General features: G+C 45.1%; 1 protein-coding gene across 2 annotated transcripts; it reads left to right on the plus strand.

The window, feature by feature from the left end:
* The first annotated feature begins 1,422 nt into the window (after positions 1-1,422).
* On the plus strand, positions 1,423-14,282 carry Txn (thioredoxin). 2 transcript variants are annotated; one of them, XM_028883012.1, is made up of 5 exons: positions 1,423-1,640; positions 5,963-6,067; positions 6,919-6,978; positions 12,819-12,884; positions 14,073-14,282. In XM_028883012.1, the coding sequence occupies exons 1-5, from the start codon at positions 1,617-1,619 to the stop codon at positions 14,133-14,135; spliced, it is 318 nt and encodes a 105-aa protein (XP_028738845.1). In that variant the 5' UTR covers positions 1,423-1,616; the 3' UTR covers positions 14,136-14,282. The 2 variants fall into 2 exon arrangements, with proteins under 2 accessions (XP_028738845.1, XP_028738846.1); XM_028883013.2 differs by lacking the exon at positions 6,919-6,978 and having other exon boundaries at positions 1,555-1,640.
* The last annotated feature ends 12,809 nt before the right edge of the window (positions 14,283-27,091 follow it).

The raw sequence follows: 27,091 nt of genomic DNA on the forward strand, positions 1-27,091 counted from the left end.
CAGATTCACCAACTACTAAATAGCCAGGAAGCTGGAATGTAGCTGGACTGAAAAGACCAGGTGAAAAGCATGTTATAGATTCTGCTCATCCAGTCAGGGTTCTTCTCTGCCTCAATTGTCCTCACAGGGAAGGCTACTGCCTTCAGGGCGGCATCCACCCTCAGTCCAGTGCCATGCTCAGAATGCTTCTTGTCCACACCTTCACTCATTACTTGCATTCCTCAGCCCTCTAAAAACTTCGCACAATTCGGGTTAAAAAATTCTGGTTTTCTTCTAGTTTTAAACAAGGGGGCGGGGGAGTTCATCACCTCCAGTGCTTCACATCTGGATGCAGATTTATCTAGATCTGCTCAGCTCTGAAAATGCAGGCTTTGCTACTTCCTCCCAGCATGCTAGCTAGCTCTCTGTCCAGTCTCCACCTCAGCTTCGAAACCTACACATACAGACGCACTCGAGCCTTCCGGCTGCACAAAGCCACCTTAACAATGTCTTAGCTACCGTCGCACCCCGTCCTCCTGCACATCGCCCCAGTTATCATTGACACTCTTCTGGCGTCTCCCAAGGCAGAAATATCTCCGAAATGCATGTATACTGTCATTGTAAATACAAGGCAGCCAAACTCAGCAAGGCCCGCATGGCACCACGCAAGCTTAATTAGTGCTCACGATGGCTATAATTAGAATCGTTTATTGAGTGCTTCCTAGGTGCCAAGCGCTGTCTTCGTCAGTTTTCAAGCCCTTAAATCCTTCAAGACAACGCTGTGAGCTGGACAACCCGATCTCCATTATGCCTGCGTGCGCATGGGGCACAAAACAAGGGCACTAAACGACTCTGTCCCTCTCCAACAGCAGGTTCACTTTCGAACGTTAAAGAATAAGGAAGGAGGGAAGAGAGAAGTGTCAGGGAAATCTTCAGAAAGGAGGGGAGGGCGCGCACTCAGACACTTCCTAGTCATCGTTACTCAGCACTTTGAGGTGAACCGCAGCATGGCCGTCCTGATCGAAGGATACACCTCTGCCTGGGCAGTCCTAAAGTTGTCCCCAGCCCCAGTCTGGAAGTATCTGACTTACATCTGTTTGGGGCATGGCCAATGTGATCCTAGAGGGGCTCTAGAGTGTGAGAGGGGACTGCGACCAACCCCACCCAGCCGTGCACAGTGCACAGCGAAGGACGTACAGTTCCTTCCCACCGCGTAAGTTCAGGGCGGTGTCTAGGATCCCGGAGATCCCCGAGGCTGCTCCGGGCGCCTGCGCTAGCTCCTCCCCTTGGACGCCAAGGTCCCCGTTGGACCGCGCGGAACGCAGGACCAGCACTATGGCAGTCCCGGAGCTACTCAAGTAGCCGGCTACGGCTCCGCCCTCTGGAAGCCTGGCTTCCGCTCCACCTCTTGGAGGCGTGGCTTGGGCGTGGCCTGCCGAGGCGCCTTGGCGGGAGCGGGAGGCTAGGGAGCGCGTCTCCGCCGCGCGCCCCCGTCCGCCCCGCCCCGCCGTGCTCCTCCCTGTCGCTATAAAGAGAAGGCGGGCGCCGCGCTCAGCTGCAAGCTCCGTCCGGCGCCTCGGATCCGTTTCCATCGGCTTCTACAGAAACTCGTGTGGTTCCTCCCCGCGACAGCCAAAATGGTGAAGGTGATCGACAGCAAGGTACGCGTGCCCGGGCGCCGCGCGTACCCCGCGGTGCTGTGGAGGCCGCCCTCTGTACCCCCGCCGGCTGAGCGGCCCGAGGCCCGGGCGCGCCCGGGGGGGGGGGGCTGTAGAGCACGCCCTGGGGGAGGGGACCGGGAGACCCTGGAACGCCGGGTACAGGAGGTGCACGCACTGGCAGCACCTGGGTTCCCCGAGCTGCAGTCTCCCGCACTCTCCTTACCGCCAGCTCGAATCTGGCGGAGGTGAAACCATGGGACGGGGGTGTGGGAGTCCTCCGGTGAACCCGGGTCTGAATCCGGATTCGGAATCTCAGGGAGGAAATGGAGACCCGCCACTCCTCGCGTGTAAGGTGCCATACGCAGCGCGGGGTGTGCTGTGCCGCAGGGCTAGGCCGGAGTTTGCCTCCATCAGTGGCCCGCCACCTAGAGGACCACTGGTGCCCGGTCGGTGCACGGGGGCGGGTCCCTGTTGGGGACCCTGGGATGGGTGCCCCTCCAGGTGACTGCTAAGGAGAAAGGTCCAGGCCGAGCCCGCGGGACTCCTCCTCCTCCTGCGGCTCAGGGCGTGTTTCCGGCAGCGCTAGCTTTGGAATGACTCAGTCCCCAGTGTCTGGGCCCAGGGGCCTCGCTACCCTAAGGTTTCATTGACTGACCCACAGTAGGTGGGCTTTGCTGCAATCAGGGAGTAGTCCACTACAAAGTCCTGGTTTTGCCCTTTGGGAAAAGAGAAAAATACCCTGGGGAAAAACTGTTGCCATATTCGAAGGTTACTGGGAACCAAAATATCCTCCAGATTGGGAAGCCCAGTGCCTGTTACACTGTAACTACTCGGGGAATATTTGTAAAGTGGAACGTGAAAGGGGCGGTGGTGGGAATTGATGTATGGAAGACTGTCTTACAGGGTAACCTAGTTAACTTGTTAACCCAGCTAACTAAGTGAGCCTCCAGTTTTGAGCAACTGTTTGGGCCTGGTTGCGTCTCAGTACAAATGAGTTTGCTCAGAATCTACCCATCTAACCAGTGGTTTAGACTCGGCGCCCATTTGGGTCCTTACCAGTCTAAACTGCCTTCCTTACGGGACCTTTGCCATTCCAGTAGGAAAGGAGTACATGGGTGACAGGAAACCAGTTATTCATAAAAGGCTTGGGCCCCAAAGGTTAATCTAATGAGCTTAAGTTGGCTGGTTGAACCATGCGGAACAGCTGTTTCTGAGGACTGTATGGAGTGGAGTGATGGGCTGTGGTGTCCTGAAGAAACCAACAGTTGGTTTGCTTTGTTTATTTTTAAGACCAAAACTGCTGTTTATTGAACTTCACACAAGGCACTTTGCTCAGTGCTTTACAGACCGCTGTGTTAGACCAGGGTGTTGGCTCATGCCTCTAATCACTAGCACTCAGGAGGCTGAGGCAGGAGGATCACCACCGTCCTGGGCTACAGGTGAGAACCTGTCTTAAGAAGCAAAGAACACTTTGTATTATTTCCTCTGGGCTGGGTATGGGTTTGTGTTTGGGGCTTTCTGTTTTGTTTTAAAGTTATGTGTAGGGGTGGGGCATTCACTTGTGGGGATCTCCGGGCTCCTAGACACCGCCCTGAACTTACACGGTGGGAAGGAACCGTACGTCCTTCACTGTGCACTGTGCACTTGTGGTTCACGCCTACCTTGTGGGTCCTGGGTATTGAACTCGGTTCCTCAGTCTTGGTGGCAAGCACCTTAATCTGCTGAGTCACCTTGGCAGCCTCGGTGTGTGTGTGTGTGTGTGTGTGTGTGTGTGTGTGTGTGTGTGTGTGTGTGCGCGCACGCGCGCGCACGATCGAGAAGATGAATGGTAGTGACTGCTCCTAACTACTGCATCTGTGCAGTTTTGTCTCCAGATCATTGTGTCAGTGATGCAACCACTTACTAATTGTGATTATTAGTTTCTGGAGCTCAGGTTTGGGATTTGCTTCTTAGTAGATAATTCTGAATACTCTTCAAGCCTCTTTTTCAGAGTCCTCGGTAGTTTGACCTAGATTTGATTCAGAGCTGCTTGGGGGAAACCTTGAGAGTGTTTGAAAATGCAGTTCATCCTGCTTTTCATGCAGTCTCGTCAAATTTTTATTGGGAGTCAGCCATGTTCCAGACGTGGGTGTCGTCAGACCAGCCTGCCATACCGTCTTGACCTTTGTCTTATGGTAAAGAATGGGTGGTGTGGCCTGTCGGAAAATCACACAAGGGGAGGTTTTATATGAGATTTATCTGGATCAACCAGTGGTGGTTTGGAAGAGTGGTTTCCATTACTCTGCACTGCTTTTCTGCCTCCTGACCCTAACACTTAGCTCTCTCTTCATACCCAGAACATGGGGTTGATGGACCTGGATAACTGGGCTCATCTCTGGAAGTTGTCATGGCTGTTCTGTACTATTCTCAGAAATGACACATGATTATTTTTCTTGAAAAAAATATTAGCTAGAAGTTAAAAACCTAAAAAAGTAATTCATTTTAGTTGGGGCTGAAGAGATGGCTCAGAGGATAAGAGCACTGGCTGTTTTTCCGAGGATGGCTGTTCAGTTCCCAGCACTCACGTGGTGGTTTGTAATCATCTGTAACTCCAGTTCCAGTGCATCTTCTGGCCTCTGAAGGCACCCGGCACCAAGTGATGTACATAAATACATGGAGACAGAAACATGGGTACACATAAAATTAAAATAAATAAAATAACTATACTCCGTGAAAACTCATTAGGTTTTTTTGTTTTGGGTGTGTACATATGTTTTAACTTTATAGTGGTGTATATATTTATTTTCCTTTATGGCCAGATCTAATATGATTCTTAATTTGTCTTTGTTGTTTTGTTTGTTTTTCCAGACAGGGTTTCTCTATAAACTAGGCTGGCCTTGAACTCATGGAGAGCCACTTGCCTCTGCCTCCAGAGTGCTGGAATTAAAGGCGTGTGCCACCACGCTGGCCTGCCTTGGTTTTGACCCACATTTTTCCCCTGAAGGCAGTGTTGACTGCAGATATAGCTGTTTGTGTTTTGGGACTCATTTTGTTGGCCCAGTCTGAGGTTTGGTCAGCACCAAGTGACAGATGCGGTTTAAACGAGTCCCTGGTAACTAGAATGTTAGGTTCCCAGGGTTACAGTATCAAGGCTTTGGGTAAATAATTCAGGGAGGCTGGTGGTGAGGGTTTGTTTTTTAATCATTTTTTTGCTGGGACTTTCATGTGATAGGTGTTACTTAAGCAAAACAGCCGAAGAAGAATTTCTTCTTGAGGAACTAAAACTTGGATTCATCTAAAAAAAAAAAACTGAGTTTTGGTCACAGGGCAAAAGCCAAAGGTTGAGAAGCATTGTGATCCCAACTCTAGAGGCCCTGTGTGAAGCACACCGAAGGGGCTGGAGAGCTGGCAGAGCCGTTCAGAGTGCTCCGAGTGCTCCCTACTCTTCCAGAGGACCCTCCTTCAGTACCCACTACCCATGGCTCCCGCTCAAGGGGATCTCATGCCCTCTTCGGGCCTCTGTGCACCAGCAGACACACACACACACACACACACACATACACACACACACACACACACACACACACACACACACAATCTTAAAACAAAGCACACAAAATCTGTTTGTGCTAATGGTGACCTGAGTAGAAGGTCTGTCTCCTGGACTCTGCCATGGGGGCTGGGATCTTTCCCATGTTTCACCCTAGACAAGTTCTTTTATTTCCCCATTGGTTAAGTAACTTGTGACTTTTCCATTGCTTAACCGTGTCTTGGGGCTTCTTCATTCAGTCTTGGAGGCTCCTTTTGTCAGCCCCTAAGAATCCAGTGTCTTACCATAGGAAGTAGTCAGGTGCTGGAGATGGACCGCAAGGGCAGAGCACTTGCCTAGCATGTGCAGGGCCCTGGGTCCACAGCGCCATCACTATGCTCAGATTAGTCAGTTCACAATAGTTTATAAGGTGTTCCTGGAGACGTGAAGACTTTCTCATTTCATCTTGTCAAGTATAACACTACCAACTGTGTGCAAGATTCCTTTCAAGCCACTTTATTTGGTTGCTTTGGATAAAAGGTAGGCCCTGAGAGCAGAAACTCCTAGGTTGTACTTAATATCTCTTTACTGTTTGTTTGTGTGTTTGCTTAGGTCTTTTCCTTTTGGCGGGGAGAAGGGTGGTCTCACTGCCTGGCCCGGAACTGGTCAGTGTAGAACAGGTTGGCCACCACCCGGAGATGATCGCCTACCTCTGCCTCCTGAGAGGGCACTGGGTTTGAAGGCATGTGTCACACCTGGCCGTGTCTTCTGGAAAGTGAAAGTATGTAACACAGGTGTTTTTCTCTCTCCTCAGGAAGCTTTTCTAGAGGCCCTGGCGTCTGCGGGAGACAAGCTTGTAGTTGTGGACTTCTCTGCCGCGTGGTGCGGACCTTGCAAAATGATCAAGCCCTTCTTTCATGTGAGTCTAGGAGCTCTGGGCTTCAAGGCTGACTAGTGGTCACAAGCTGGGGTGAAAGGATCGGTAATGAGTGGGTGGGTGTAAGGGCTGTGCTTGGTTTTCCTGTGTCATTGGCCCAAACGGAGTAGCATTAACAACTTACATAATAAAGTTTGCTGGGGACAACTTTCGGGAGTTAGCTTTGTTTAAGTAATTTTTTTTCTCTCTCTCTCTGGCTCACTCCTATTTGAAACCTGGGCCTAGTGTGAAATTCGGGCCTCAGTTACAGTGCCAAATTAGTTTACACTTGAGAAACTTTGGCTCAGAGACAGCTCTGTCCCTGATGCTTACCTAGTCTCTAAGCTGGACTTTTAGACCTGACTGGTGAGATTGCTCAGCAGAAAAGGGCCCTTATGGCTTGCTGGCCTGGTTTGGGTCCTAGAAACCCACACTGAAGAGAACCAGCTCCCAAAAGTTGCCCTATGACTTCCACGTGCGTGTTATGGCATGTGTACATACATACAGTAATACTAATACAGTAATAAATAAAAACTTAAAAAATTTTAGTATATGGAACTGGAGAGGTACCTCTGGTTAAGAGCTGCTCTTCCAGGGGACCTAGGTTTGGTTCCCAGCACCCAAATGGAGGGTCACAACCTTCTATGACTCTAGTTCCGGGACAGTCAGCACGCTTTTCTGGCCTCTGCAGGCACCAGGCACACATGGTATACAGACGTGCATGCAGGCAAAACACTCATATGCATAAAATAAAAGTAAATAAGTCCTTAATCTCTACATTTCTCTTGAAGCTTAACTATGTTGACTGCCATTATCTAGTTCTAACACTTTTTGGTTAATTTTTAATTTTCCAGTCCCTCTCTGAAAAGTATTCCAATGTGGTGTTCCTTGAAGTAGATGTGGATGACTGCCAGGTACGTAGTAAGAAATTGGATGCTGCCAAGCATCTCAGAGTGGCTTGTCCTCTTAAGACTACCCTGTTCTTTAAAGTAAAGGTGTGAAGTAATACCCAAAGTAGGGGGCTGGAGAGATGGCTCAGAAGTTAAGAGCACTGGCTGCTCTTCCAGAGTTTCTGAGTTCAATTCCAAGAAACCACATGGTGGCTCACAATCATCGATAATGAGATCTGGTGCCCTCTTCTGGCGTGCAGGCATATATGCAGGCAGAACACTGTATACATAATAAATAAATCTTATTATTATTATTATTATTTTTTTTTAAAAAAAAAGTCCCCAAAGTAGGACTCTGAAAAGCTCTCTTTTGGAAGAGCAGGACATCTTCCAGTTATGGTTTTAACCCTAGATACTAGGAGCTGTGTGTGGTGCGTCCTAAGAGGCCTGTGTTCTTCCACCATTCTGAGATGATCTGGAGATGCAGTGAACTTTAGCTCTGGTAGATAGTGGATTGGGTGGCATCCTGAAATTGTGAGATCACTTTTGAGATACTCTGAACTTCCTATGGCATGGGAGCTGTGGTCACAGGCTTATTCTAATGGTGCTTGCTTTGAATCAGTGAGAAAGCCCAAATGTTCCAATTAGAACCCTGGTGCCTTGGCGAGCCGGGAGAACGTAAGGGGAAAGTCCAGGCCTGGCTTTATTTAGCAAGTTCTTGTTACACACTCAGTTTTGTTCTGTGCATTTTCCACATACCGATATCTATACCACCACCAACCCCCAGTACTGGTATCGGCCGCGTTTTAGCGATGGGAAAGCTGAGACGGAGAAGTTGTGTTTGGAGTTGCATGGAGCCGGTGTTTATTAAGTGAGGCAGCAGGGCTCCTCTGCCCTTGCTCCTACCCTCTCCCTCCCTCCCTGCTCCACACACACACCCTTTAGGGGTGCAGATCGGGTTCTTAGCACATGGCCTTTCCTCTCACAGGCCTCTGGGCTGGAAAGGCCCACTTGGGATGGAGCACCGGGGTTCCTGAGGGATGCATGAGCACTTGACTTGCCCCGTGGGGCAGGAAGAGGTAGAGAAAAACGCATTGGCCTGGACTCCGGTACTGACTCGCTGGCTCCTGGTTTCTGCTAATCTCCCATCTTCACCTCTTGTTCTCTGTCGACAGTCAGCTCTCCACCCCCAGCCATCAGCCTGGCAAAGGTTCTAGAGGGTCACATAAGGCGCACAGCTGTCTTCTTGAAACACCCAGCCTCCGCCATGCCCAGCGTGTTTTTTTCTCGGCACGCTTTGGGACCTGTCTTCACTTGTGCTGTCCCTTTCCCTGACTGTCCTTTCCTGTCTGATGGAGCCCCGGTCAGGAGCCTTGCTCCTTTTCCATGTCCCCATCTCGGTTCACCTCTTCCGTGGCACACTCTGGGTTTCTTTTCCTGCCTTGGGATCATCTTCACTTGTCCCCCTTCCCAGCTTACGGTGGTAAGAAGCGGTGGGTCCTGTCCCGTGCCGCGCTGCCTGTCGGTATTAACAATGGGGGCTTGCTCGAGTTACTTGCCTGTGCCTCCTCTCATCCTCTAAACGTTCCCGCATCACACATCAGGCCCTTATACAGATTGAACAAGACTGTAATTACGAAGCCTTTGGAGTGCCTGGCTCCTAAGTACTGGGTGAAACCTGCCTGCTTTTATAGGTAGGGGACATCCAACGTGCTCTGTTTTAATGCTGGCATCATCCAGGGGAAGTTTTCAGATTTCATTTTTTTTTAATGGACCAAAACAGTAAAGTCTGTGTAAATATTGCAAGATCTAAAAACCCTGGAACCTACCTGGTCCCAAGCATTTTGACTAAGGGATTCTCAAGTGTAACAACATCTCTTTGTCATTCATTAGTCTTTGTAAAATGACTAAGGGGCATTATTCTTCTTATTAGAAGTATCCAGAGTTAGGGAGGGAGATGAGAATATAACTTGCTTGTGGAAGCAAGAACATTCTCGTTTCTTGTTTTCGCAAACCATTTTGCCCCCGCCCCCACCCCCTTCCTGTATGGTTACTGACCCAGGAAACATTTAGCTCAGTTGACCCATCAGATAATTACACAATTTCTTCTAAGTAATGGTGTAGAGTCTAGTGGCCTCTGCATGTGTTATCTTGAACTGCCCACAGTAACTGAGAGAGGGTATTGACACTTGCCCCGGGTGGGGTGTGGAAGCAGGCTGCAACACAGCCGTGATGGAGCCATAGGAAGGCCCTGCAGAACTGAGGGCAGGCACTCCTTCTGCCTCGGTCTCCACCCTCTGTAAAGATATGTAAAGCCGCTGGGGACATGGAATGACAGCTCCTTTGTGTCTGTTTGGAACTCTACAGCCAGCACCCTAAATGCCTCTCAGAACTTGAAGTGACCCTGTGACAAACAAGAGCCTTTAACTTTGCTTCTCCATACTCCAAGGACGGTATCAGAGAAAAACTAATAGAAAGTCCCCTAAACCATGAGAGTAGGAAGAAGTCCTGCAACCAATTCGAATGGACAATTTCACCTGCACCTGCAATGTATAAGAAAATGATTTTATGGTCACAGAAAAATATACATATAGGCCCTTTTAAGAATGATACTGCAGTGGTGGCCAAGGGGGTGTGATGCATATTTTCTAAATTAAACCAAAAAAACAAGATAGTCTGTAAGCTTTCAAACACCATGTATTTCAGCTTTGCTCAGAAAGCTAGACATGGATTAATAGGAGTGAAGTGACTAAGGATGGTTAACGTTACTGTGATTCTGTAGAAGACTATCCTAGCACCAAGGTTCAGTGTAGCTCCGTTATACACTCAAAAAGTCTGAGATTGGGCATTAAGGAGGGAAAACAGGTCAGCAGCTACCAGGAATGGGGTGTGGGTAGTGATTTATTTTAACAAGGGCATCTTGGAAAGTGAGGGGCTGGTCTACACCCTGCTGCTGGTCACATGACCCTGCCTTGGTCACAACTCAGAACTTGTGAACTCTGGCAAAATGTGAGTTTTCCTGCATATATATATATAAGTTTTTAGTTGTTTTTAAAAAGCAGGAAGTAGGGATGTGACCCCAGGTTAAAGGGAGGGATGATGAAAAGCACTCAGGATCAAGAATGGTGTGTGTGAGAATGTGGTGGCTCACGCCTGAAATCCCTAATCTGAACAGACTGCAGCGTGAGATTCTAAAAGCAAAAGACCAGTCTGCGGGTCCCTCGGTCACTCAGAGAGTAGTCTCAGGGCCCATGGAGCATTGACTGGGAGAGTGAAGAAAGACCTAGAATGACGACAGAGCTTTACGACAGGCTTCACTGAAGTCCATAAAAGCTTTATAGATGGCAGCGCTGCTGTGTTTGTGGATATCGACTTGGCATCATTACAGTGTGTGTCAAGACTCCAGAATTTCAGTTTAACCCCGTCTGGAGCTGGTGTATTTGGCGAATTTATTTATGGTAATGCTCTGAAATAATACAGACAGGAAAATCATGAACAGTGTTTTTATTTAAAAAGAATGGAGAAAAAAAGGTAGGGGGGGCATTAGTAAAGCTGTATGCAAATGTATATTAAAACATTGTTTTAAACCCACACTACTTAACCATTGTTAATAATTAACCATTTAGAGTTAAGCTGTTGCTGGTCTATCTTGATCTCTACTGCTATGTAAATCTAGAAAGTAAAACATGTAGGAAGTACTGGACATACAGGAATGATAGGCACTGTAAAACACCTTTCTCTTTTGCTGCTAAACAGAGACTGCAAGAGCTGAGGCCTTAGTAGAGGGGTGTATGAAGTCTGCCCTGGGTGGGCAGGGCTGGTGGGTTTGCTGGCATAGAAGTCATGAGACAGAAGTACAGTCAGGAGTTCTGCCTCGGGTTGATGAGTGGGAGGAGCGGATCACACAAGTATACAGGAACACATATGAGGATCGAAAGCGCATTAGGCAAAAACATCATTTCCCTGTCAAATTGAATTGCTGCAGAGATGACTGCGGGTAAGAGCACTTACACAGAGGACCCACCCACGTTGTGTTCCCAGCACCCACAGCAGGTAGCTCACTGTAACTCCAGTTCTAGGAGTCTGAGTCCCGCTGTAGGTATTTATACATTGCCTTAATTTGGGTGTCTTTATCCATGATGAAACACCATGACCAAAAGCAACTTGAAGAGGAAGGGTTTGTTTTGCTGATGCTTCACACAGTCCATCACAGGCAAATCAGGGCTGAAGGCTGGAGCCGATACAGAGGCCATGGAGGAGAGCTGCTTCCTGGCTTACACAGCCTGCTTTCTTATAGCATAGATCTTTAACAGAAGTATTGTTATTCATACAGTGGCCACTGTGGGGTGGTAAAAAGTGGGGTGCATTAGTGTATTTAATATGGGAATGTCTGTATCTGTGCATGTACATGTGCCTCTGTGTGTGTGAGAGAGACGGCCTACGGCGTGCATTTTGAAAAGAAGGGTGTGCGTTTAGGTGCATTCGTGATAAGATTAGTAAGTAATGGATAGCTTCCAGTTTTTCTTCATGAGTCAAACTAGAATTTTCTGGAACCCAGCAGTTCCATTTTATATTTTAAAACTAAGGCTATATGTATTTATTCACATATATATATATATATATATATGTTGGAAATGATCTAAAAGTTCATTAAGAGGAGTTAAAATGTGAGATAAAATACTGTATCATCTTTAAAAAATCACTTTGACACACAGCAAAATGAGAAAGTTCTTGGTTTTATTCCTGTTTCTTTTTTAGATCTTTTGTATAAGCATTTTGCTTAAATGCGTGCATGAACACTCACGCATGTGCTTGGTGCCTGGGGGGGGCAGAAGGGGGCATTGGGTCCCTGGAACTGGAGTTAACAGATGGTTTGAACCACCTGGTGGGTGCTGAGCTCAAACCCGGGCCTCCGCAAGAGCAGCCAGCCCTCTTAGCTGCTGGGCCGCATCTGCAGACCCCCTGAGAAAATTCTTAATGCTTTAACTAAAAATGTGTATGAAGATACAGTTGCACACACAGACACTTAAGAATATCTCATTAAGACCCCCTTTTTCAGGGTTTGTGATTTATTTGTTTGGGGGTTGGTTTGTACACAAGGTCTTTTAGTCTCATCTGACCTTGAAGTGGCTGTGTGGCTGAAGATAGCCTTCTCATGCCCCTGCCTCCACTTCCCAAGTGCTGAGATTTCAGGTGTGTACCGTCACGCTTGGTTAAGGGTAACTTGGGTTGTAATTGAATATCTGGCCCTTAGCCCAGCAGCATGTGTGCACGCCTGTTATCCCAGCACTCGGGAAGCTGAGGCAGGAGGATCTTGAATTCAGGCCAACTTTGGCAATGGGGCAAGATCCTACCCAGAGGGTTAGGATTATTTGCCTAGATGTGTGCAGAGCCTTAGCTTCCAACCCCAGAAAAACAAATAATAGTTACCCAGCCATCGTCTGTATGTACCCCACTCCCTTAGTAAAATTGGAAAAACTTAGCAAAAACCCGGAGCTGCTAACTCAGGAGCAGAAGAATATGTCATTTCCTCTCGATACTGAAATGTTGAGAACTTCATTGATTAAACTGAATAGTGAGTGGCTGTGGCACTAGCTGATCCCAGGAGCCTCCTTGTCGTTAGTGCCTGTGCTTGGACGTAGATGTTAGGAAGAGTTTCTCATTGAGAATGCAGCCCGTTGGCCTTTCAAAGTGTTGCCACTGTTTTGGTTGTATTGATGCTCATATGTTCAGAAGGTTCTGAGGCTGAGGTTTGGGGTACATAATGGAAAAGAGATCTGGGTTTTTGGAATTTTCCATCTAAGTCTAACGTTCACATTCTTGTTTTCATCCTCTCTCCCTGACCACTTTCCCTGACACCCCAGGATATTGCTGCGGACTGTGAAGTCAAATGCATGCCGACCTTCCAGTTTTATAAAAAGGGTCAAAAGGTATGTCTCTCTGACTTTAAGAACACGGGCTGGGTATAGTGGTACACACCTTTAATCTCAGCACTCGGGAGGCAGAGGCAGACACGGATGGATCTTTGAGGACAACCAGGTCTACACAGAGAAACTGTCCTCAAACACACACACACACACACACACACACACACACACACACACACACACACGAGAGAGAGAGAGAGAGAGAGAGAGAGAGAGAGAGAGAGAGAGAGAGAGAGAGAGAGAGAGAGAGAGAGAGAGAACGGCTGGGGCTGGGTGTTGTGGCACACTTGTAATCCCAGCACTGAGAGTGACCTGGAAGATGGCTGGAAGTTCAGGTCAGCGTCGCCATGGAGTACGACCCTGTTTCCAAAAACAGGAAGGAAAAAATGTCCAAGTGGGCAAAAGAATGTGTGTGTCAACACAAGTGACTGGAGTGACTCACCTGGGAGATGTGTGTGTCACCATTGTATATTTCGTGACTGTAGGGCCTTGGCCTGATGTTGCACGATTTATTCCAGCACCTAGGAGGCCAAGGCAGGAGGATTGCTGCAAGTTTGAGGTTAGCCTCGGATACATAGTGAGTTGCAGGCTAACCTGGGTTACAAAGGGAGACCACATCTCAACCAAAACTATGTGCAGAAAGCGCTGAAGTGACTTAAACATGAGAAGTGTGTCACCACTTTCAACACTCAAGATGCCATGGCTGGGTGTGGTGCTGTGATCTCAGCACTTGGGAGCCTGAAGCACAAGAAACACCTTGGGTCCAAGGCCAGCCTGGGGATCAGAAAAGACCTTGTCTCTTTTAAGAAAAAGAAAAAAAAAAAAGGCATTGTCTTGCTTCCTGGACCTTTATGCATAATGCAGTGCCTAATTGAAAATTCTTCTGTTAAAGACCAGTCACTACTCCATAGCTGGTTCATTATTCATGTCAGAACGCAGACTTTCCTAGACCGTGGCAGGTCACTCATCCTTATTAAGAGCTGTTTCTTGGGGGGGAAATTGCACTGGAGCCCTTTGGTTTTTCTCCAAAGTGGTTTATTTTGGCTGTTAGTTTTGTCTTTCGTTTTGGTTTGTGTTTTTTGAAAACTGTTATTCAAGAGTCTAAGTAAACTCCCACACTTTTGTCCTTTTGTGACTGCATCTCTGCAGAACAATGGCTCTGCTCACCAATGTCCTTTCGTCTCTTACCAGGTGGGTGAATTCTCTGGCGCTAACAAGGAAAAGCTTGAAACTTCTATTGCTGAATTTATCTGATCACCCTGAAAAACAGAACCAGCCACCAGCTGTTTAAACCTGTAACTTTTTTAATTTTCAAACAAATATGAAGTGTGAGGAGAGTCTATGCCCAACTGCCATCTGATTATAAATGACAATAAAATATTAATTCTACCCTTTTTAAAACTGTCTGTTGTCTTTTACTATAAATGAGAAATGGCCTGATCTAATCCCCTTATTTTTAGTAACATTTAGCTTTGGTTTTTGTTGTTGTTGTTGATTGTTCGTTTGTTTTATGATTTAAAAGATAGGAGTCTGGAGAGGTGGCTCCATAGTTAAGAAGAGCATTGGCTGTTCTTGCAGCAGACCTGGGTGGGTTTGCTTCCCAGTACCCATATGACAGCTAACCACCTGTTACTTCAGTTCCAAGGAATCCGATGTCCTACTGGCCTCCCTGGGCACCAGGCATGCATGCAGTACATGTGTATACATACATGCAAGTAAAACATTAAAAAACTTTTAAATCTTAAAAAAAAAATTAGAAGAAATACTAGCTTAATATAGTTTTAGAAAAATCTCATTATGCAGTTACGTTAAAGTCTTTAGGGATTTTTGTTTTACTTTAATAAACAGAAAATTAGCAGATAAACAGACCCACTGTGTGGTCCTGATGATGAGCATGACTGAAGGTTCACTTGTGATGAAACATTACCATGGTCACTGATTTTTAAAAAGCCTGGTTTTAGTGGTGATACAGGCCTGTGGGCCTCATGAAACTGTGTGTGTATACATACATGGAGATTCCAAACTGAGTAGGAAAGTGGAAATGATTCAGAAAACCTTGTAAACAGCAAGGGGATGGGGACTGCCTGATGGAAGTTTTCAGGTTGATAATGAAAGCCATAGAATGCTCAGTCTTAGGCTAGACATCCCATGAATCTTTACAATAGTCATTGTTGGTATAGACGCTATAGTTCCCAGTCACCAACGAAGACAGGCATACCAGGATTAAGTAGTGTTCCCAACATCCCAGCTAGTCAGTGGATCAGCTGGCATTTGAACTTAGACAGTTGTGACCCCAGAATACATCACTCTTAGTAGCAATCCAAGGAGGGTGTGTGGTAGTGATTGGGTCTAGGTTTCTTGCCCCTAATAAAATTAGGGTAATAAACTTGGAATCAGTGACTGACTGGAGGAATGTCATATGTGCAACCCTGTGGGCTTGGCATTTAGCTATAAATAAGACTGAGGATACAGCTTACACAGAAGAGAAGAAGGGGCAGTGTGGGATGCATTTCATGAGGCACCAGGAGACTGGCCACAGTAACGGAGGAACAGTGAAACCTGCTCCGGATCAGGTGGTTGGGCAGGGTGCTATGAGACGTCGGGGCTGAAACGTGAGAGACGAAAATGACTCCGACTGCCAAATGCCAGGGACTCGGATGAGTTTCCGGATGAGAACACCAGGCACAAAGGGTCCAAGGTGAAGAGGGTGGTACAGGAACCATCAAAGCATGGAAGAAAGATGGAGCAGCAGAGCCCAGTCATCCCAGGCTTCACTTGTGTAGGCGATGGGAGGAAGCCGCCGGAGGACAGATAACTGGCTGTGACGGTAGAGACCATTTCAGCGTGAGGCATGGAGATTAAAGATGAAGCCAGATGGACCTCTGTAGGTACCTAGGGCAGGTAAAATGACAGTAGTGAGAGATGTGGAGAGGTTGGTGGGATGGAGCGAGCAGTCTGAGGACTTGGGAGAGTTGGACCCAAGGAGGTATCCTCACTTTCTGAACTAAACACCTATGGGGAGGAGGGTCTGAGCAAGCAGGTGAAGGTAATGAAGTCTCTAGGAATTTCAGGTGCTTTCAGGTTGCTCATTCAAATGAGAAGCCTGTGGAGGGCAGTTGGGTACTTATTTTATATTTACTCTGCAGCGCAGCACTGGGCACAGAGCTCAATCCCAGCCCCAACACGATGCTAGCATAAAGCTCCACAAGGCTAGACAGGAACAGGAGTTGGAAGACATTATCATGCAGATGCTCTTTAGGAACATTTGGGGAAATCAAGGAAGAGAATCCAGAGTGAAGATGGAGCCTAAAGAACTAACATTTGGAGATGGGGGTACAGACTAGGAACAGGGAAGACTTCAGGTGGTCAGAGCAGAAGCAGAGACCAAGTGGTCCTGAGATTTGGGAAGATGGGGAGGAGGAGTAATCTTAATGGGCGTGGGCTGGGGTGGGAGGAGCAGGGAGGAAAGACAGACTCTTCAGTGCCGCTCATACAAAAGGCAAATTGAATCTCGCTCTCATCCTGTACAAAAATCAACTCAACATGAATCAACGACTTCACTGTCAGACCAGAAACGCCATCCTTGGTGGTGACACCTGTTAGCCCAGAACTGGGAAGGTGGAGGCAGGAGTCAAGTAGCCTGGACAACCTAAGATCCTGCCTCAAAAATAAGTAAATAGGGATCACTTACAACAACTTAAGTAAAACATAGCTCTCTGAACAGATGAGAATAGCTCCCTTCTGTATCGCAGAATCTAATCAATATTTATATGTATAATTCATCTATCATTTGGCTTAAAAGGGCTTATTGGGAAATGTTATCATTTATACTATTTTGTACAGAGAAAATATTTTACTGTTTAAAATAACCCTGAACTTTTAAATTATAACCTGTTTTAATGTTCAGACTATCTGAGTATTATTTCTCCTGCAGTTGTACATAAAATGTTTTTACATTCAAAAAGAGGACAAATACTATAGAATTGTATTACATGAAATATATAGAATATAAAAATTCATAGAGACAGAAAGATTAAACGTTATCTCAAGACAGAAAAGAAAGGAATATAGAGCAATAATTTCCTAAGTACAGAATCTCTGTTTCGTGTGATGGGAAAACCCCACAAATGGACAGTAGTATCAGGACATAATATCATAAATGTAATAAATCAATACAATTAATGCAATTAATGAATATCATAAATATAATTATTGAATGAATACTGTGAATGTAATCAGTGAATACCACGAATGTAATTAATATGAGTGTAATGAATATCATGAGTGTAATTAAAAAAATTTTAAAAGAAACTAAAAAAAAAGTAAAATAAATAAATAAATGGATGGATAACCAAAAAAAGTGGAAGCTGGTGATGCAGTAGAAACTCCCATAGTGTGATGGGGATGGAAGCCAGATTCGTGAGAACAGAAATCATTTCTTGTCATAATCCTATAGGAAGTCTCCCCTCTTTATAAAGAAACATGTCTCAGGGTAATTTTTGCATCTTTATTCAGAGCAGCACACATGGTAAACATGAACAAAGGCATGCATTCACTAGTCCATTGGGCTGTGCTCTTGACCGGATGTGATGTGACCAGTTCCTCCAAGCTGTCACCTTGACTGCCAGCAGTGATGGGTTGTGACCTGGAATTGTGAGCTGAACAAACCCATTCTCCCCTAAGTTGCTTTTGTCAGGGTGTATAAAGTAAATGCTGTTCATACTAAGATAGGAAAAAAGTCTATGAGACAAATTGCAGAATGATACTAAAAACCAAAACAGTATGGTCGTGTGTGTGTGTGTGTGTGTGTGTGTGTGTGTGTGTGTGTGTGTGTGTGTGTAGAACACAAGGCGTGCTAGCTATCCCTACAAGCAAGCCTGCATGTAGATGAACAGGAAAAGCTCTTTGAGGACACATTCCAGCTATGGACAGAGGTGACCAGGGAAGGAGTAGTATAAGGATAAAGCCTAGTTTTATCTGTAAGTATTTGGGTGTTTTATAACATTAACAAACAATTCCAGGTCACAGTTTGTCACTGCCAGAGGTCAAAGTGACAGGAGCTTGAAGCAAATGGTCACATCACATCCACAGTCAAGAGCAGAGCACAGTGGATTATGAATGCATACCTTTTCCCAGCTCACTTGTTTTCTCCACCCTTACACATTTCAGGATTCCCTGTTTAAGGAATGGTGCCACCCCCAGTGGGTAGGTCTTTCCCACCTCAATTGATGTAATCAAGATCATCCCCCACAGATGTGCCCACAGGCCAGTTTGATCTTGCTGGGACTCCCTTCCGAGATGATTCTAGATTGTGTTAAACTGACAAATAAGACTCACCATCCTGTGCAATCATTCTTTGTCTAACTACCTAAAGAACAATGGAAAGTGGCATAAATGATTTTGAAACTTGGTGCTAAAGGGACCAAACAGGTCAAACAGTAAGATAAGTGACTATTATCCAGGATGAAGAACTTCTAGTTTTATGGGTGGTTAGGTAAATATATATATGCATATACGCACCCATGTGCTACTGACATCTTTTCTGATGTTCCTTTGAAGTCTTTGGTTATTTCTGGATTGTTGTCTTTTTCTTATTGATTTGTAGGAGTTCTTTATATATGCTAGTGTGAAACCACTGACTAATATTTTTATATAAATGGTGTACCTTGCCTTTTCAGTCCAGTGGTATTTTTTATAAAATACAAGGATTTCAGGCCTGGAGAGATGGCTCAGCAGTTAAGAGCACTGGCTGGTCTTCCAGAGGACCCAGGTTCTATCCTCAGCACCCACATGGTAACAGCTCACAACTGTCTGTTGATTCTAGTGCCAGGGAATCTGATAGCCTCTTCTGGCCTCCAAGGGCACCAGGCATGCAGGTGATGCACAGACATACATATAGACAAAATATCCACATATATAAAATAAATAAATAAAAACAGAAGAACACAAGGATTTCAAGTCAGGCATAATGGCACATGCCTATAATCCTGACACTTGAGAAGTGAAGGCAGGGGATCAGGAGTTCAAAGCTAGCTAGGGCTACATGAGGTCCTGTCTCAAAAAAAAAAAACAAAAAGTGGGAGAGGGAGTGAAATATAAAGATGTCTTAGTTTTAATGTAAACTACTTTATCCGTCATACTCTTCATCATTAGTAGCTTTTATGACTCACGGAAGCAATCTGCCTCATTTGATAAAACCAAATAGTCTATGGTTCTTCTTGAAGTTGTACTCTAGTTTTACATATGGATCTACAGTTCATCCTGAACTGCAGTTTGTGTATGGCTGGAGATAAAGTCAAGATTTATTATTCAGTAGGAATATTCATTGGACTTAACAGTGTCTACTGGGAAAATCATCTCCTCCCTGGTGCTCCATAGTACAATATTGTCAAACACATTATGCTGTTTATTTCAAAGGAGTTTCCCACTCACAAATGCACCTGCAGTATGGACTTCAAGAAGCATGTCCTTTATGGAAATAAAATGTGGCAGTTCCTCAAGAGCTGGGAATTATCTACCCCAAGATCCAGCTATCCGGTTCTTGGGCATATACCAAAGGACTCTACATCCTACGACAGAGATAGTTGCTCATTCGTGTTCATTACTGCTGTATTCATAATAGCCAGAAATTGGAAACAGTCTAGATATCCATCAACAGATGAATGGATAGTAAAAATCTGATGCATATATAAAATGGATATTTAACCATTGAGAAAAAATGAAATTATAAAATATGCAGGTGAATGTGGTTGGGTTTTTTTTCTCTTTGCTTTTTGGGGGGCTCACTATAAAGCTCCCAAATAATCACATGGATTATTCTTATGAATGCCCAGCCTTAGTTTGGCTTATTTTTAGCCAGCTTTCCTTTCCTTAAATTAAATTATTTGCCTCTGGGCTTTTACCTTTCTATATTTCTGTTCATCTTTTCTTTCCTTCTTATTCCATATCTGGCTGGGTGGCTGGGTGGCTGGCCTCCAGCATCCTCCTTTCCTTGCTCCTTCCTCTTCTCTTTTTCTCCTTCTGTTTATTCTCTCTGCCTGCCAGACTCACCCATTCCCTCCTGCCTTGCTATTGGCCATTCAGCTCTTTATTAGACCAATCAGGCAAAGTAACACAGCTTCACAGAGTTAAATAAATGCAACATAAAAGAATGCAACACATCTTTGCATCATTAAACAAATGTTCCACAGCATAAACAAATATAACACATCTCCAACTAATATTCCACAACAGGTAAATGGATGGAGCTAGAGAAAAATTATCCTGAGTAAGGTAACCCAAACCCAAAAAGGCAACTATTGTTATGTTTTCTCTTATATGTGAGTGTTAGCTTTTAAGCTTTTGGTATATATGCTATAATCAGAAAAAACTACAGAGGTTAGGTACCTAGTAAGGAACAGAGGAAGGGAGGGATCTTCCAAGGAAATGAAAATTGAATGTAGTATTATGGAGAAAAGAAGAAGAAACTAGAATAGGAGGATTAAATGGAGGGAGGGAGGTGGAAGAGAAGGGTAAAGGAGGGACTATGGGAAGAGACAACTAGCCCCAAATGCCATTGTAAAACCATATGGAAACCTACTACTGTAGAAGCTTCCTAAAATATATACATATATGAAAAGAATCTAAACAGAGTCACCAAATAATAGGGGAGACAATTCCCCAATTAGACATTTTATGCCACCAAGCAAAACCTCCAGTGCCAGAAATGGGTTACACCTCATTGGGTCATTGGCCAAAGGGTTCCCATGGAAACTCCCAAACATCAGAGGCTATTGCCAAGGCTATTGGTTATTCTCCACAACCTGACGGTAAGGTCCTGTTGCTGAAGACCACACCTACTTATTGCTGGTGGCCATGTCAAAGGTGCAGCAGGTGGCAATTGAAGTTCAAGATATCAGCCCACCATGAGGAAACTCTCTGATGGGTGAATCTCATTTAGGTAAGGCCATGGGACTACAGACCCTGGAATGTCTTTTGCTTCTGCTGTGCCTTTACATATTTGCTGCAGCTATCTTTCTCTGGTATGTGGCATAGTATAAATGTGTGTGGGGAGATCCCCACTGCCTATAATATAGTGTATTTATCTTATGAAAACATCCCAATCTACTGGGCATTTTTATCTGTAGGTTGTCAAGATGATTCCTCCCTAAGCTGCACTGTCTAATTGATAATAATGTTACCCTATACAGAGTTTGCATGAATAAATATAAATACAAGGAAATGTTTCATAGCTGAGGCCTATGAGTTCCACATAGGAGTTGCTTTAGATCACAGCTCAGGTTGGCAATTAAGGAAAATAATTGAATTCCCCAGGAGCCAGGCTGGCTCGAATTCTCTTAATACTGAAAATATGTAGTCACAGGTTTCAGTGTGCACCATTAGCTGAAACAAAGCTTCAAAATAACTTCAGATTAGACCAGATGCCTTGCTAAAATTTTTTTAAGATAAATAACCTCAGGAAAACAATCTAAAGTTCACAAGGACACATATCTGAGTTGTCTGATTGATTAAGCTAGGGTCATAAATACAAAAGAGCCCAATTATTAATTTCTTGCACCCATTCCTGGCCTCAATTTTCTGAAATGGGTATGCACCCTGAAGATTTAAAGTTCAGCTGGCTGACTGTTTTTTTATGTATGAAAGTTTAGGTCTGTGACTCCTTTAACATTCCTCATAAGATTACTCCTCAAGATAGATAATAAAGTGATTGATTCTTTGTAACCACAATTTGCAGCCTGTCAACAAAAAGGTTGGCTGAGAAAATATACTCCTTGCTTGCTCATGACCTATTAATCCGTGGCAAGTTACCTAGATATATTGTATGTGAGTTGTCAGGATAACTCTGTTTTTAATCATATAAGGGAGATTTTAAAAAAAACATATTTTTACCTATAATCATTCACTTAAAAATGGAATGTAACCTCTTTGTGACTCCTGTATTGCCTGAAAGAGTTTGTTGGGATATATAAGCTGTAGAAAGACATGAACAAATGGAGAATAAAGAAGGAAACCATCAAGGGAGTGTGTGTCTTTGTCTCCAGTCTCCTCAGATAAAAAAGTCTAGTTCACACTGATGCTGTGGCTTCCCTGTGCTACCCTGTGCTGCCGCCCCCCCTCCAGGCAGTGATGACTTATGTCATTGAACGTGAAGAAGTCAAGTTGGTACCCAACCAGATGTTTCACCCCTACTAGCTACTGTTCAGAGTGCTGCAAGGTACTCTGAATGCTACCGGGGGGAAGAAGGTCAAATTCAGAGATCCACCTGCCTCTGCCTCCTGAGTGCTGGGGTTAAAGGCATGCGCCACCACCCCCTAGCCTTTAGGGTTAGGGATTTTCAGTACATTCTCCTGGAGTTTAGTGCACACATGTAGTTCTGTGCACAAGTTCATATGCCTACAGTGCAAGTGTACAACAGAGCAGAGGCCTGGGACTTGGAATGCTGATGCTCTCAGCCTGAACAACAAGACAGAGCACACTGGCAGGCAGGTCAGAGGGAGTGAATAAAGCTCAAGTCTGTGTAGTTGGGTGTGCTTTGCTTCCCCGAATCTGTATGAGACCTTCAGAGTTCAGGAATCTGTGTACAGAATGCAGGTCCTATGTGAAGATGGAGCCGAGGACTCTTGGCAGAGAACTGAGGAAGACGCAGACCCGAAGCGACCCCTTCCCTCTCTGCTGCCCCTTCATGGAAATGACTGCACCAAACAGCCAGGAACGCAAACAGACAAAGCGTCATCGCTCTGAAAGAAGGAAGCAGCGTGACAAGGAGCCAGTTGGATACTGCAGCGGCTTTTGATTTGGGCTGCACACTAGCAAGTTTCAAAAGTACTCATGACAGGACCACACCACCCTCCCCTGTGATCTGAAATGAAATGAAGTGATGCCACCTGAACCCAGCACACATAATTTTTAAAGTCACTCAGATGGTTGTTTTAAGTGGGTTTTTGTTTTGTTTTTGAGATGGGTCTGTTGTAGTTTGGATGTGAAATGTTCCCCATGGGTTCACATGTTTGAGCATATGATCCCCAGCTGCTGGGCTGTTCAAGAAGGTTGTGAAACCTTTAGAACATGGAGCCTTGCTGGAGGAAGTACATCAGTGAGGACCGGCTTCCTGTAACCCCTTTTTACTACTGCAGGGTGACAGATTGGCCTCACGTTCCTGTCATCCTGCCCTCTCAACCAGGACAGACTCGTCCCCTTCAGAACTATCAATCAAAACAAAGCATTTCTCTCTGATGTGGCTTTTGTTAGGTTATTTTCTCATCACAACAGAAATGTAACTAAGGCAGGTCTCTCCGGCCTACAGCTTAATATGTTACTCAGGTTGGCTTCAAACTCACAGCAATTCTCCTGACTCAGCCTCCTCAGGGCTGGGATCCTGGGCATGAGCCACCTTCATAACTCTTCTTTCTTTGTTTGTTTTGGCTTTGGAGTAAACAGAAATTTATTCCTCACTTTGCTCATGGCTCTGGGTATTCTGTATGGCATCTTCTCAAGGAATTCCTTGTTTATTTGTTGTTGGTGGTTTGTTTGTACTTTATACAATGTACAAAGTCTCATACATTGCAGGCTTGCTTCAAATTCACTTTGTAGCTGAGGTTGATTCTGAACTCCTGATCTTCCCATTTCTACCTCTCAAGTGCAGGGGTTACAGGTGTGAGCCAGCAGACCTACCTCAAGTGGCTCTTCACATTCAGTCCAGATCGAGAATCCTGCATCTATGGAAGACCCTTAAACTAAAGCCATAGTTGTCCACCTATAATTAAGACAGAGACTAGACCTCAAGAATGTGGGCCTGAACTTGTGGAAACGACTCTTTAATCAATGATCAGATTCAGAATGGGTTGACTGGAAGAAGAAGACAAGGGATTATAAAGCAAGGACTCAAGCTGTGCCCATCTGTTAACTGATTTTTTATTTTATTTAAGATTTACTTATATCATTTCATGTGTAGGGGTATTTTGCCAGCATATATGTCTGTGTACCACATGTATGCAATGTCCCTGGAGGCCAGAAGAGGGCATCGGATTGCCTGATACTGAGGTTACAGATGGTTGTGAGCTACCATGTAGGTTCTGGGATGTAAACCTGGGTCCTTTGGAAGAGCAGCCTAACCAGTGCTCTTAACCACTGAGCCACCTCTCCAGCCCCGTGCTAACTGATTTTTAAAGCTTCACAAAACATTACATGATGATAGCCTGACTAAATTAATTGTTTAACCTATTATTTCTGCTTATTTTTTTCACTGTGTGTGTGTGTGTGTGTGTGTGTGTGTGTGTGTGTGTGTGTAAGAATGTCACTGAGGGGTTATGTAGGTCAACGGACAACTTTTAGGAGTCAGGTCAGTTCTCTCTTCTGATGGGGGTTGAACACAGGTCGTCAGGCTTGGCAGCGAGTGCGTTTACCGGCTGAGCCGTCCTGCCAGCCCTAGCCCATCAATTCTTTAAAGAGGGTTTTACCCTAGCAAAAGTGGAATGAGCACCTAATCTCGTAACTCGTAGGCATTGGTTCAGATACTGTGTTGTGTGGCTTATGGGTTTAGTGGAGAGAGCAGGAGCATCAGTGTAGTCAGTCATTAGTGACGAGATCTTGGGTGGGTCTCACTTAGCTTCTGGGAGACTTGAGTACCTCCTCTGTAGGACAATATCTGTCTCTCTGGGGACCTGAAAAGATGAAATGAGATTGCATACTCAAAGCACTTTTATTGGTTAGATTTTATGTTGGAAACTACCTGGGTTAATTCTGAATTTAAAACACTTAGGAAAGGTGAGGGGCAGACAGCAGTCATGAGCCGCACCAGCACTTCTGTGGTGGATTGAATAAGAATGACCCCTATAGGCTCATATGTTTGAGTGCTTAGTCCCCAGGGGATAGACCTGTTTGGGAAGGATTAGGGGGTGTGGCCTTGTTGGAGGAGGTGTGCCACTGGAGGTGGGCTTTGAGGTTTCAAAAGCTCCCACGATTCCTAGTTAGCTCCCTCATGGTGGTGGATCAACGTGGGAGCTCTCAGCTGCTGCTCCAGTGCCTCCTGCCTTCCTGCCCTCCGTGATGGTCATGAACTCACCTTCTGAACTGGTAAGCTCTAAAGAAGCTCTTCTACAAGTTCTGTTGCTCATGTTGCCTAATCACAGGCATAGAGACGTAGCTAAGACAACTTTCCTGGGCTGCCTGCCAGCCGCCTCACTAGGACAGAAGACTGCCCCGGCCACCTCCAACATCTGATATTTTCAAATCCCTCATGGTTCAAATTCTTCTTACGCTTGTTCCTTGGCTATGGATGAAGAGGCTTTTTCTTGCTCCACTTTGGAAATCTTATTTAGCTGGGGCCCCCACCTTCCTGTGTGAGGGCCCTCACCTGGTAGACCTTCCAGGCCAGACCATTTGGCAGGCAGGCTGGTGACTATACATCCACGGCGGCCCAGGAAGAGTAAAGCCACATGATGCTTGCACCCAGATCAAGAAGGGGCGCCTGCAGCAGGCAGGTGTCTCCATGCCTCTGAGGTACCACCGTGGGACTCCCAACCATGAGGAACCATAGCTGTTCAAAGAGCATTAATCCTCTCAGCTCTTTGTGTGGCCATGACTGAAAGTGTCCACTAGAGGGCAGGAGACTAACATTTAAGTTGCACTTTTCCTTTCACAGGCCAAAGAAGACATGGATACAATCACCAGAATAATAAATAGTAATTATGACAGCTCACAGCCATCTGTAATTCCAGTTCCAGGGGACCCAGCACCCTCTTCTGGCCTCTGTGGGCACCAAACACACAAGTAATGCACAGACATACATGCAGGCAGAATGCCCACACATATAAAATATTTAGTTTATAAAATGAACTATACAGAGAGAGAGAGAGAGAGAGAGAGAGAGAGAGAGAGAGAGAGAGAGAGAGAGAACATGTACCTATTGGATGATATGAACCCCTTGGCACAGCTTGATCATCACAGTGCTTAAGAGGTTAAGGCAGAAAGATCACAGCTGTTCTGAGTCCAGCCTGGGCTACAGAGAGAATCCTTTCTCAAAAAAAGAAAGTGTGGTATCTGTACCATGAAATGCTGCTCAACAGGAGGAAGCAGTGAAATGGAGGAACATGCAGTGACCCACGTGGTCCTCACCACCACTGCGCTAAGTGAGAGAACGACACAAAAGGCCACAGATTACTTGGCGGTGTTTATGTGCTACATCCAGAATAGACAAACCCACAAAGACTGAAACCAGATTGGTGATTGCCAGAGATGAGGAGCGGAGAAAGGAGGGACAAGGACTTCCTAACGGGCTCTGTGTGGGTGATAAAGAGGTTTTGGAAGGCAGAAGCCATAGTCGAACAACATCAGGAATGAACTAGATGCTCACAACCTTGAAAACTATACATAGTTGTGTCTCTACATAAATGATTGATATAAAATAAATTTAAAATAAAATTCACCTGCTGTGGGATGGTCTTTCTGTATGCTGTGAATATGTGTTGCTACCGCTGGTTAATAAAGAAGCTGCTATGGCCTATGGCAAGACAGAATAGAGCCAGGTGGGGAATCCAAGCAAAGAGACAGGCAGAAGGAAAGCGGAGTCACGGGTGATGCTGAGCACTGTCACGGGGAGCAAGATGTAATGAAACACAGGTAATGCCTATGAAGTCACGTGGCAAAGCATAGATTAGTAGAAACAGGTTGAATTAAGTTGTAAGACCTAGTTAATGATAAGCCTGAGCCATAGGCCAAACAGTTCGTAATTAATATAAACCTCTGTGTGTTTACTTGGGACTGGGTGGCTGTAGGACACAAGAAAACTTCTGCCTACATTTACCTTCATTTTAAGACTTGAAATTGTCCTATTTTCATAAATAATGAGTCCAACTTAGAAAGACTTCTTTCATCACTTTGATTATGAAATAACTAGTCATCAAAGTATTATTATTTGCTCTTTCTATTTGCTGAAAAGATCATGAGGATCAAAACCATGAACAGATATGGATATTCATCTAAGCACTGACAAGATCTCTTTGAACATTATAATAATTTCCTGTGATAAAATGTGTCCCTAAAGACCTATAATGCTATGAAGGCAAAAAACATTTTGGGTGCAGAAGCTGAATTATGTACCACAGTTTTTTGTTTGTTTTGTTTGGGTTCTGGTTTTTTTTTTTTTTTTTTTTTTTTTTTTTTTTTTTTTTTTCAAGGCAGGGATTCTTTGTGTAGCCTTGGCTGTCCTAGAA

The sequence above is a fragment of the Peromyscus leucopus genome, chromosome 2 (genome assembly GCF_004664715.2).
Source record: "Peromyscus leucopus breed LL Stock chromosome 2, UCI_PerLeu_2.1, whole genome shotgun sequence".
Lineage (NCBI taxonomy): Eukaryota > Metazoa > Chordata > Mammalia > Rodentia > Cricetidae > Peromyscus > Peromyscus leucopus.

Excerpts from the sequence above, each read along its gene's own strand:
- Txn (XM_028883012.1), top strand. The coding sequence starts at position 1,617 with ATGGTGAAGGTGATCGACAGCAAG. Across the intron at positions 1,641-5,962 it reads TGAAGGTGATCGACAGCAAG|GAAGCTTTTCTAGAGGCCCT; the intron begins GTACGCGTGCCC and ends CTCTCTCCTCAG. Across the intron at positions 6,068-6,918 it reads TGATCAAGCCCTTCTTTCAT|TCCCTCTCTGAAAAGTATTC; the intron begins GTGAGTCTAGGA and ends TTAATTTTCCAG.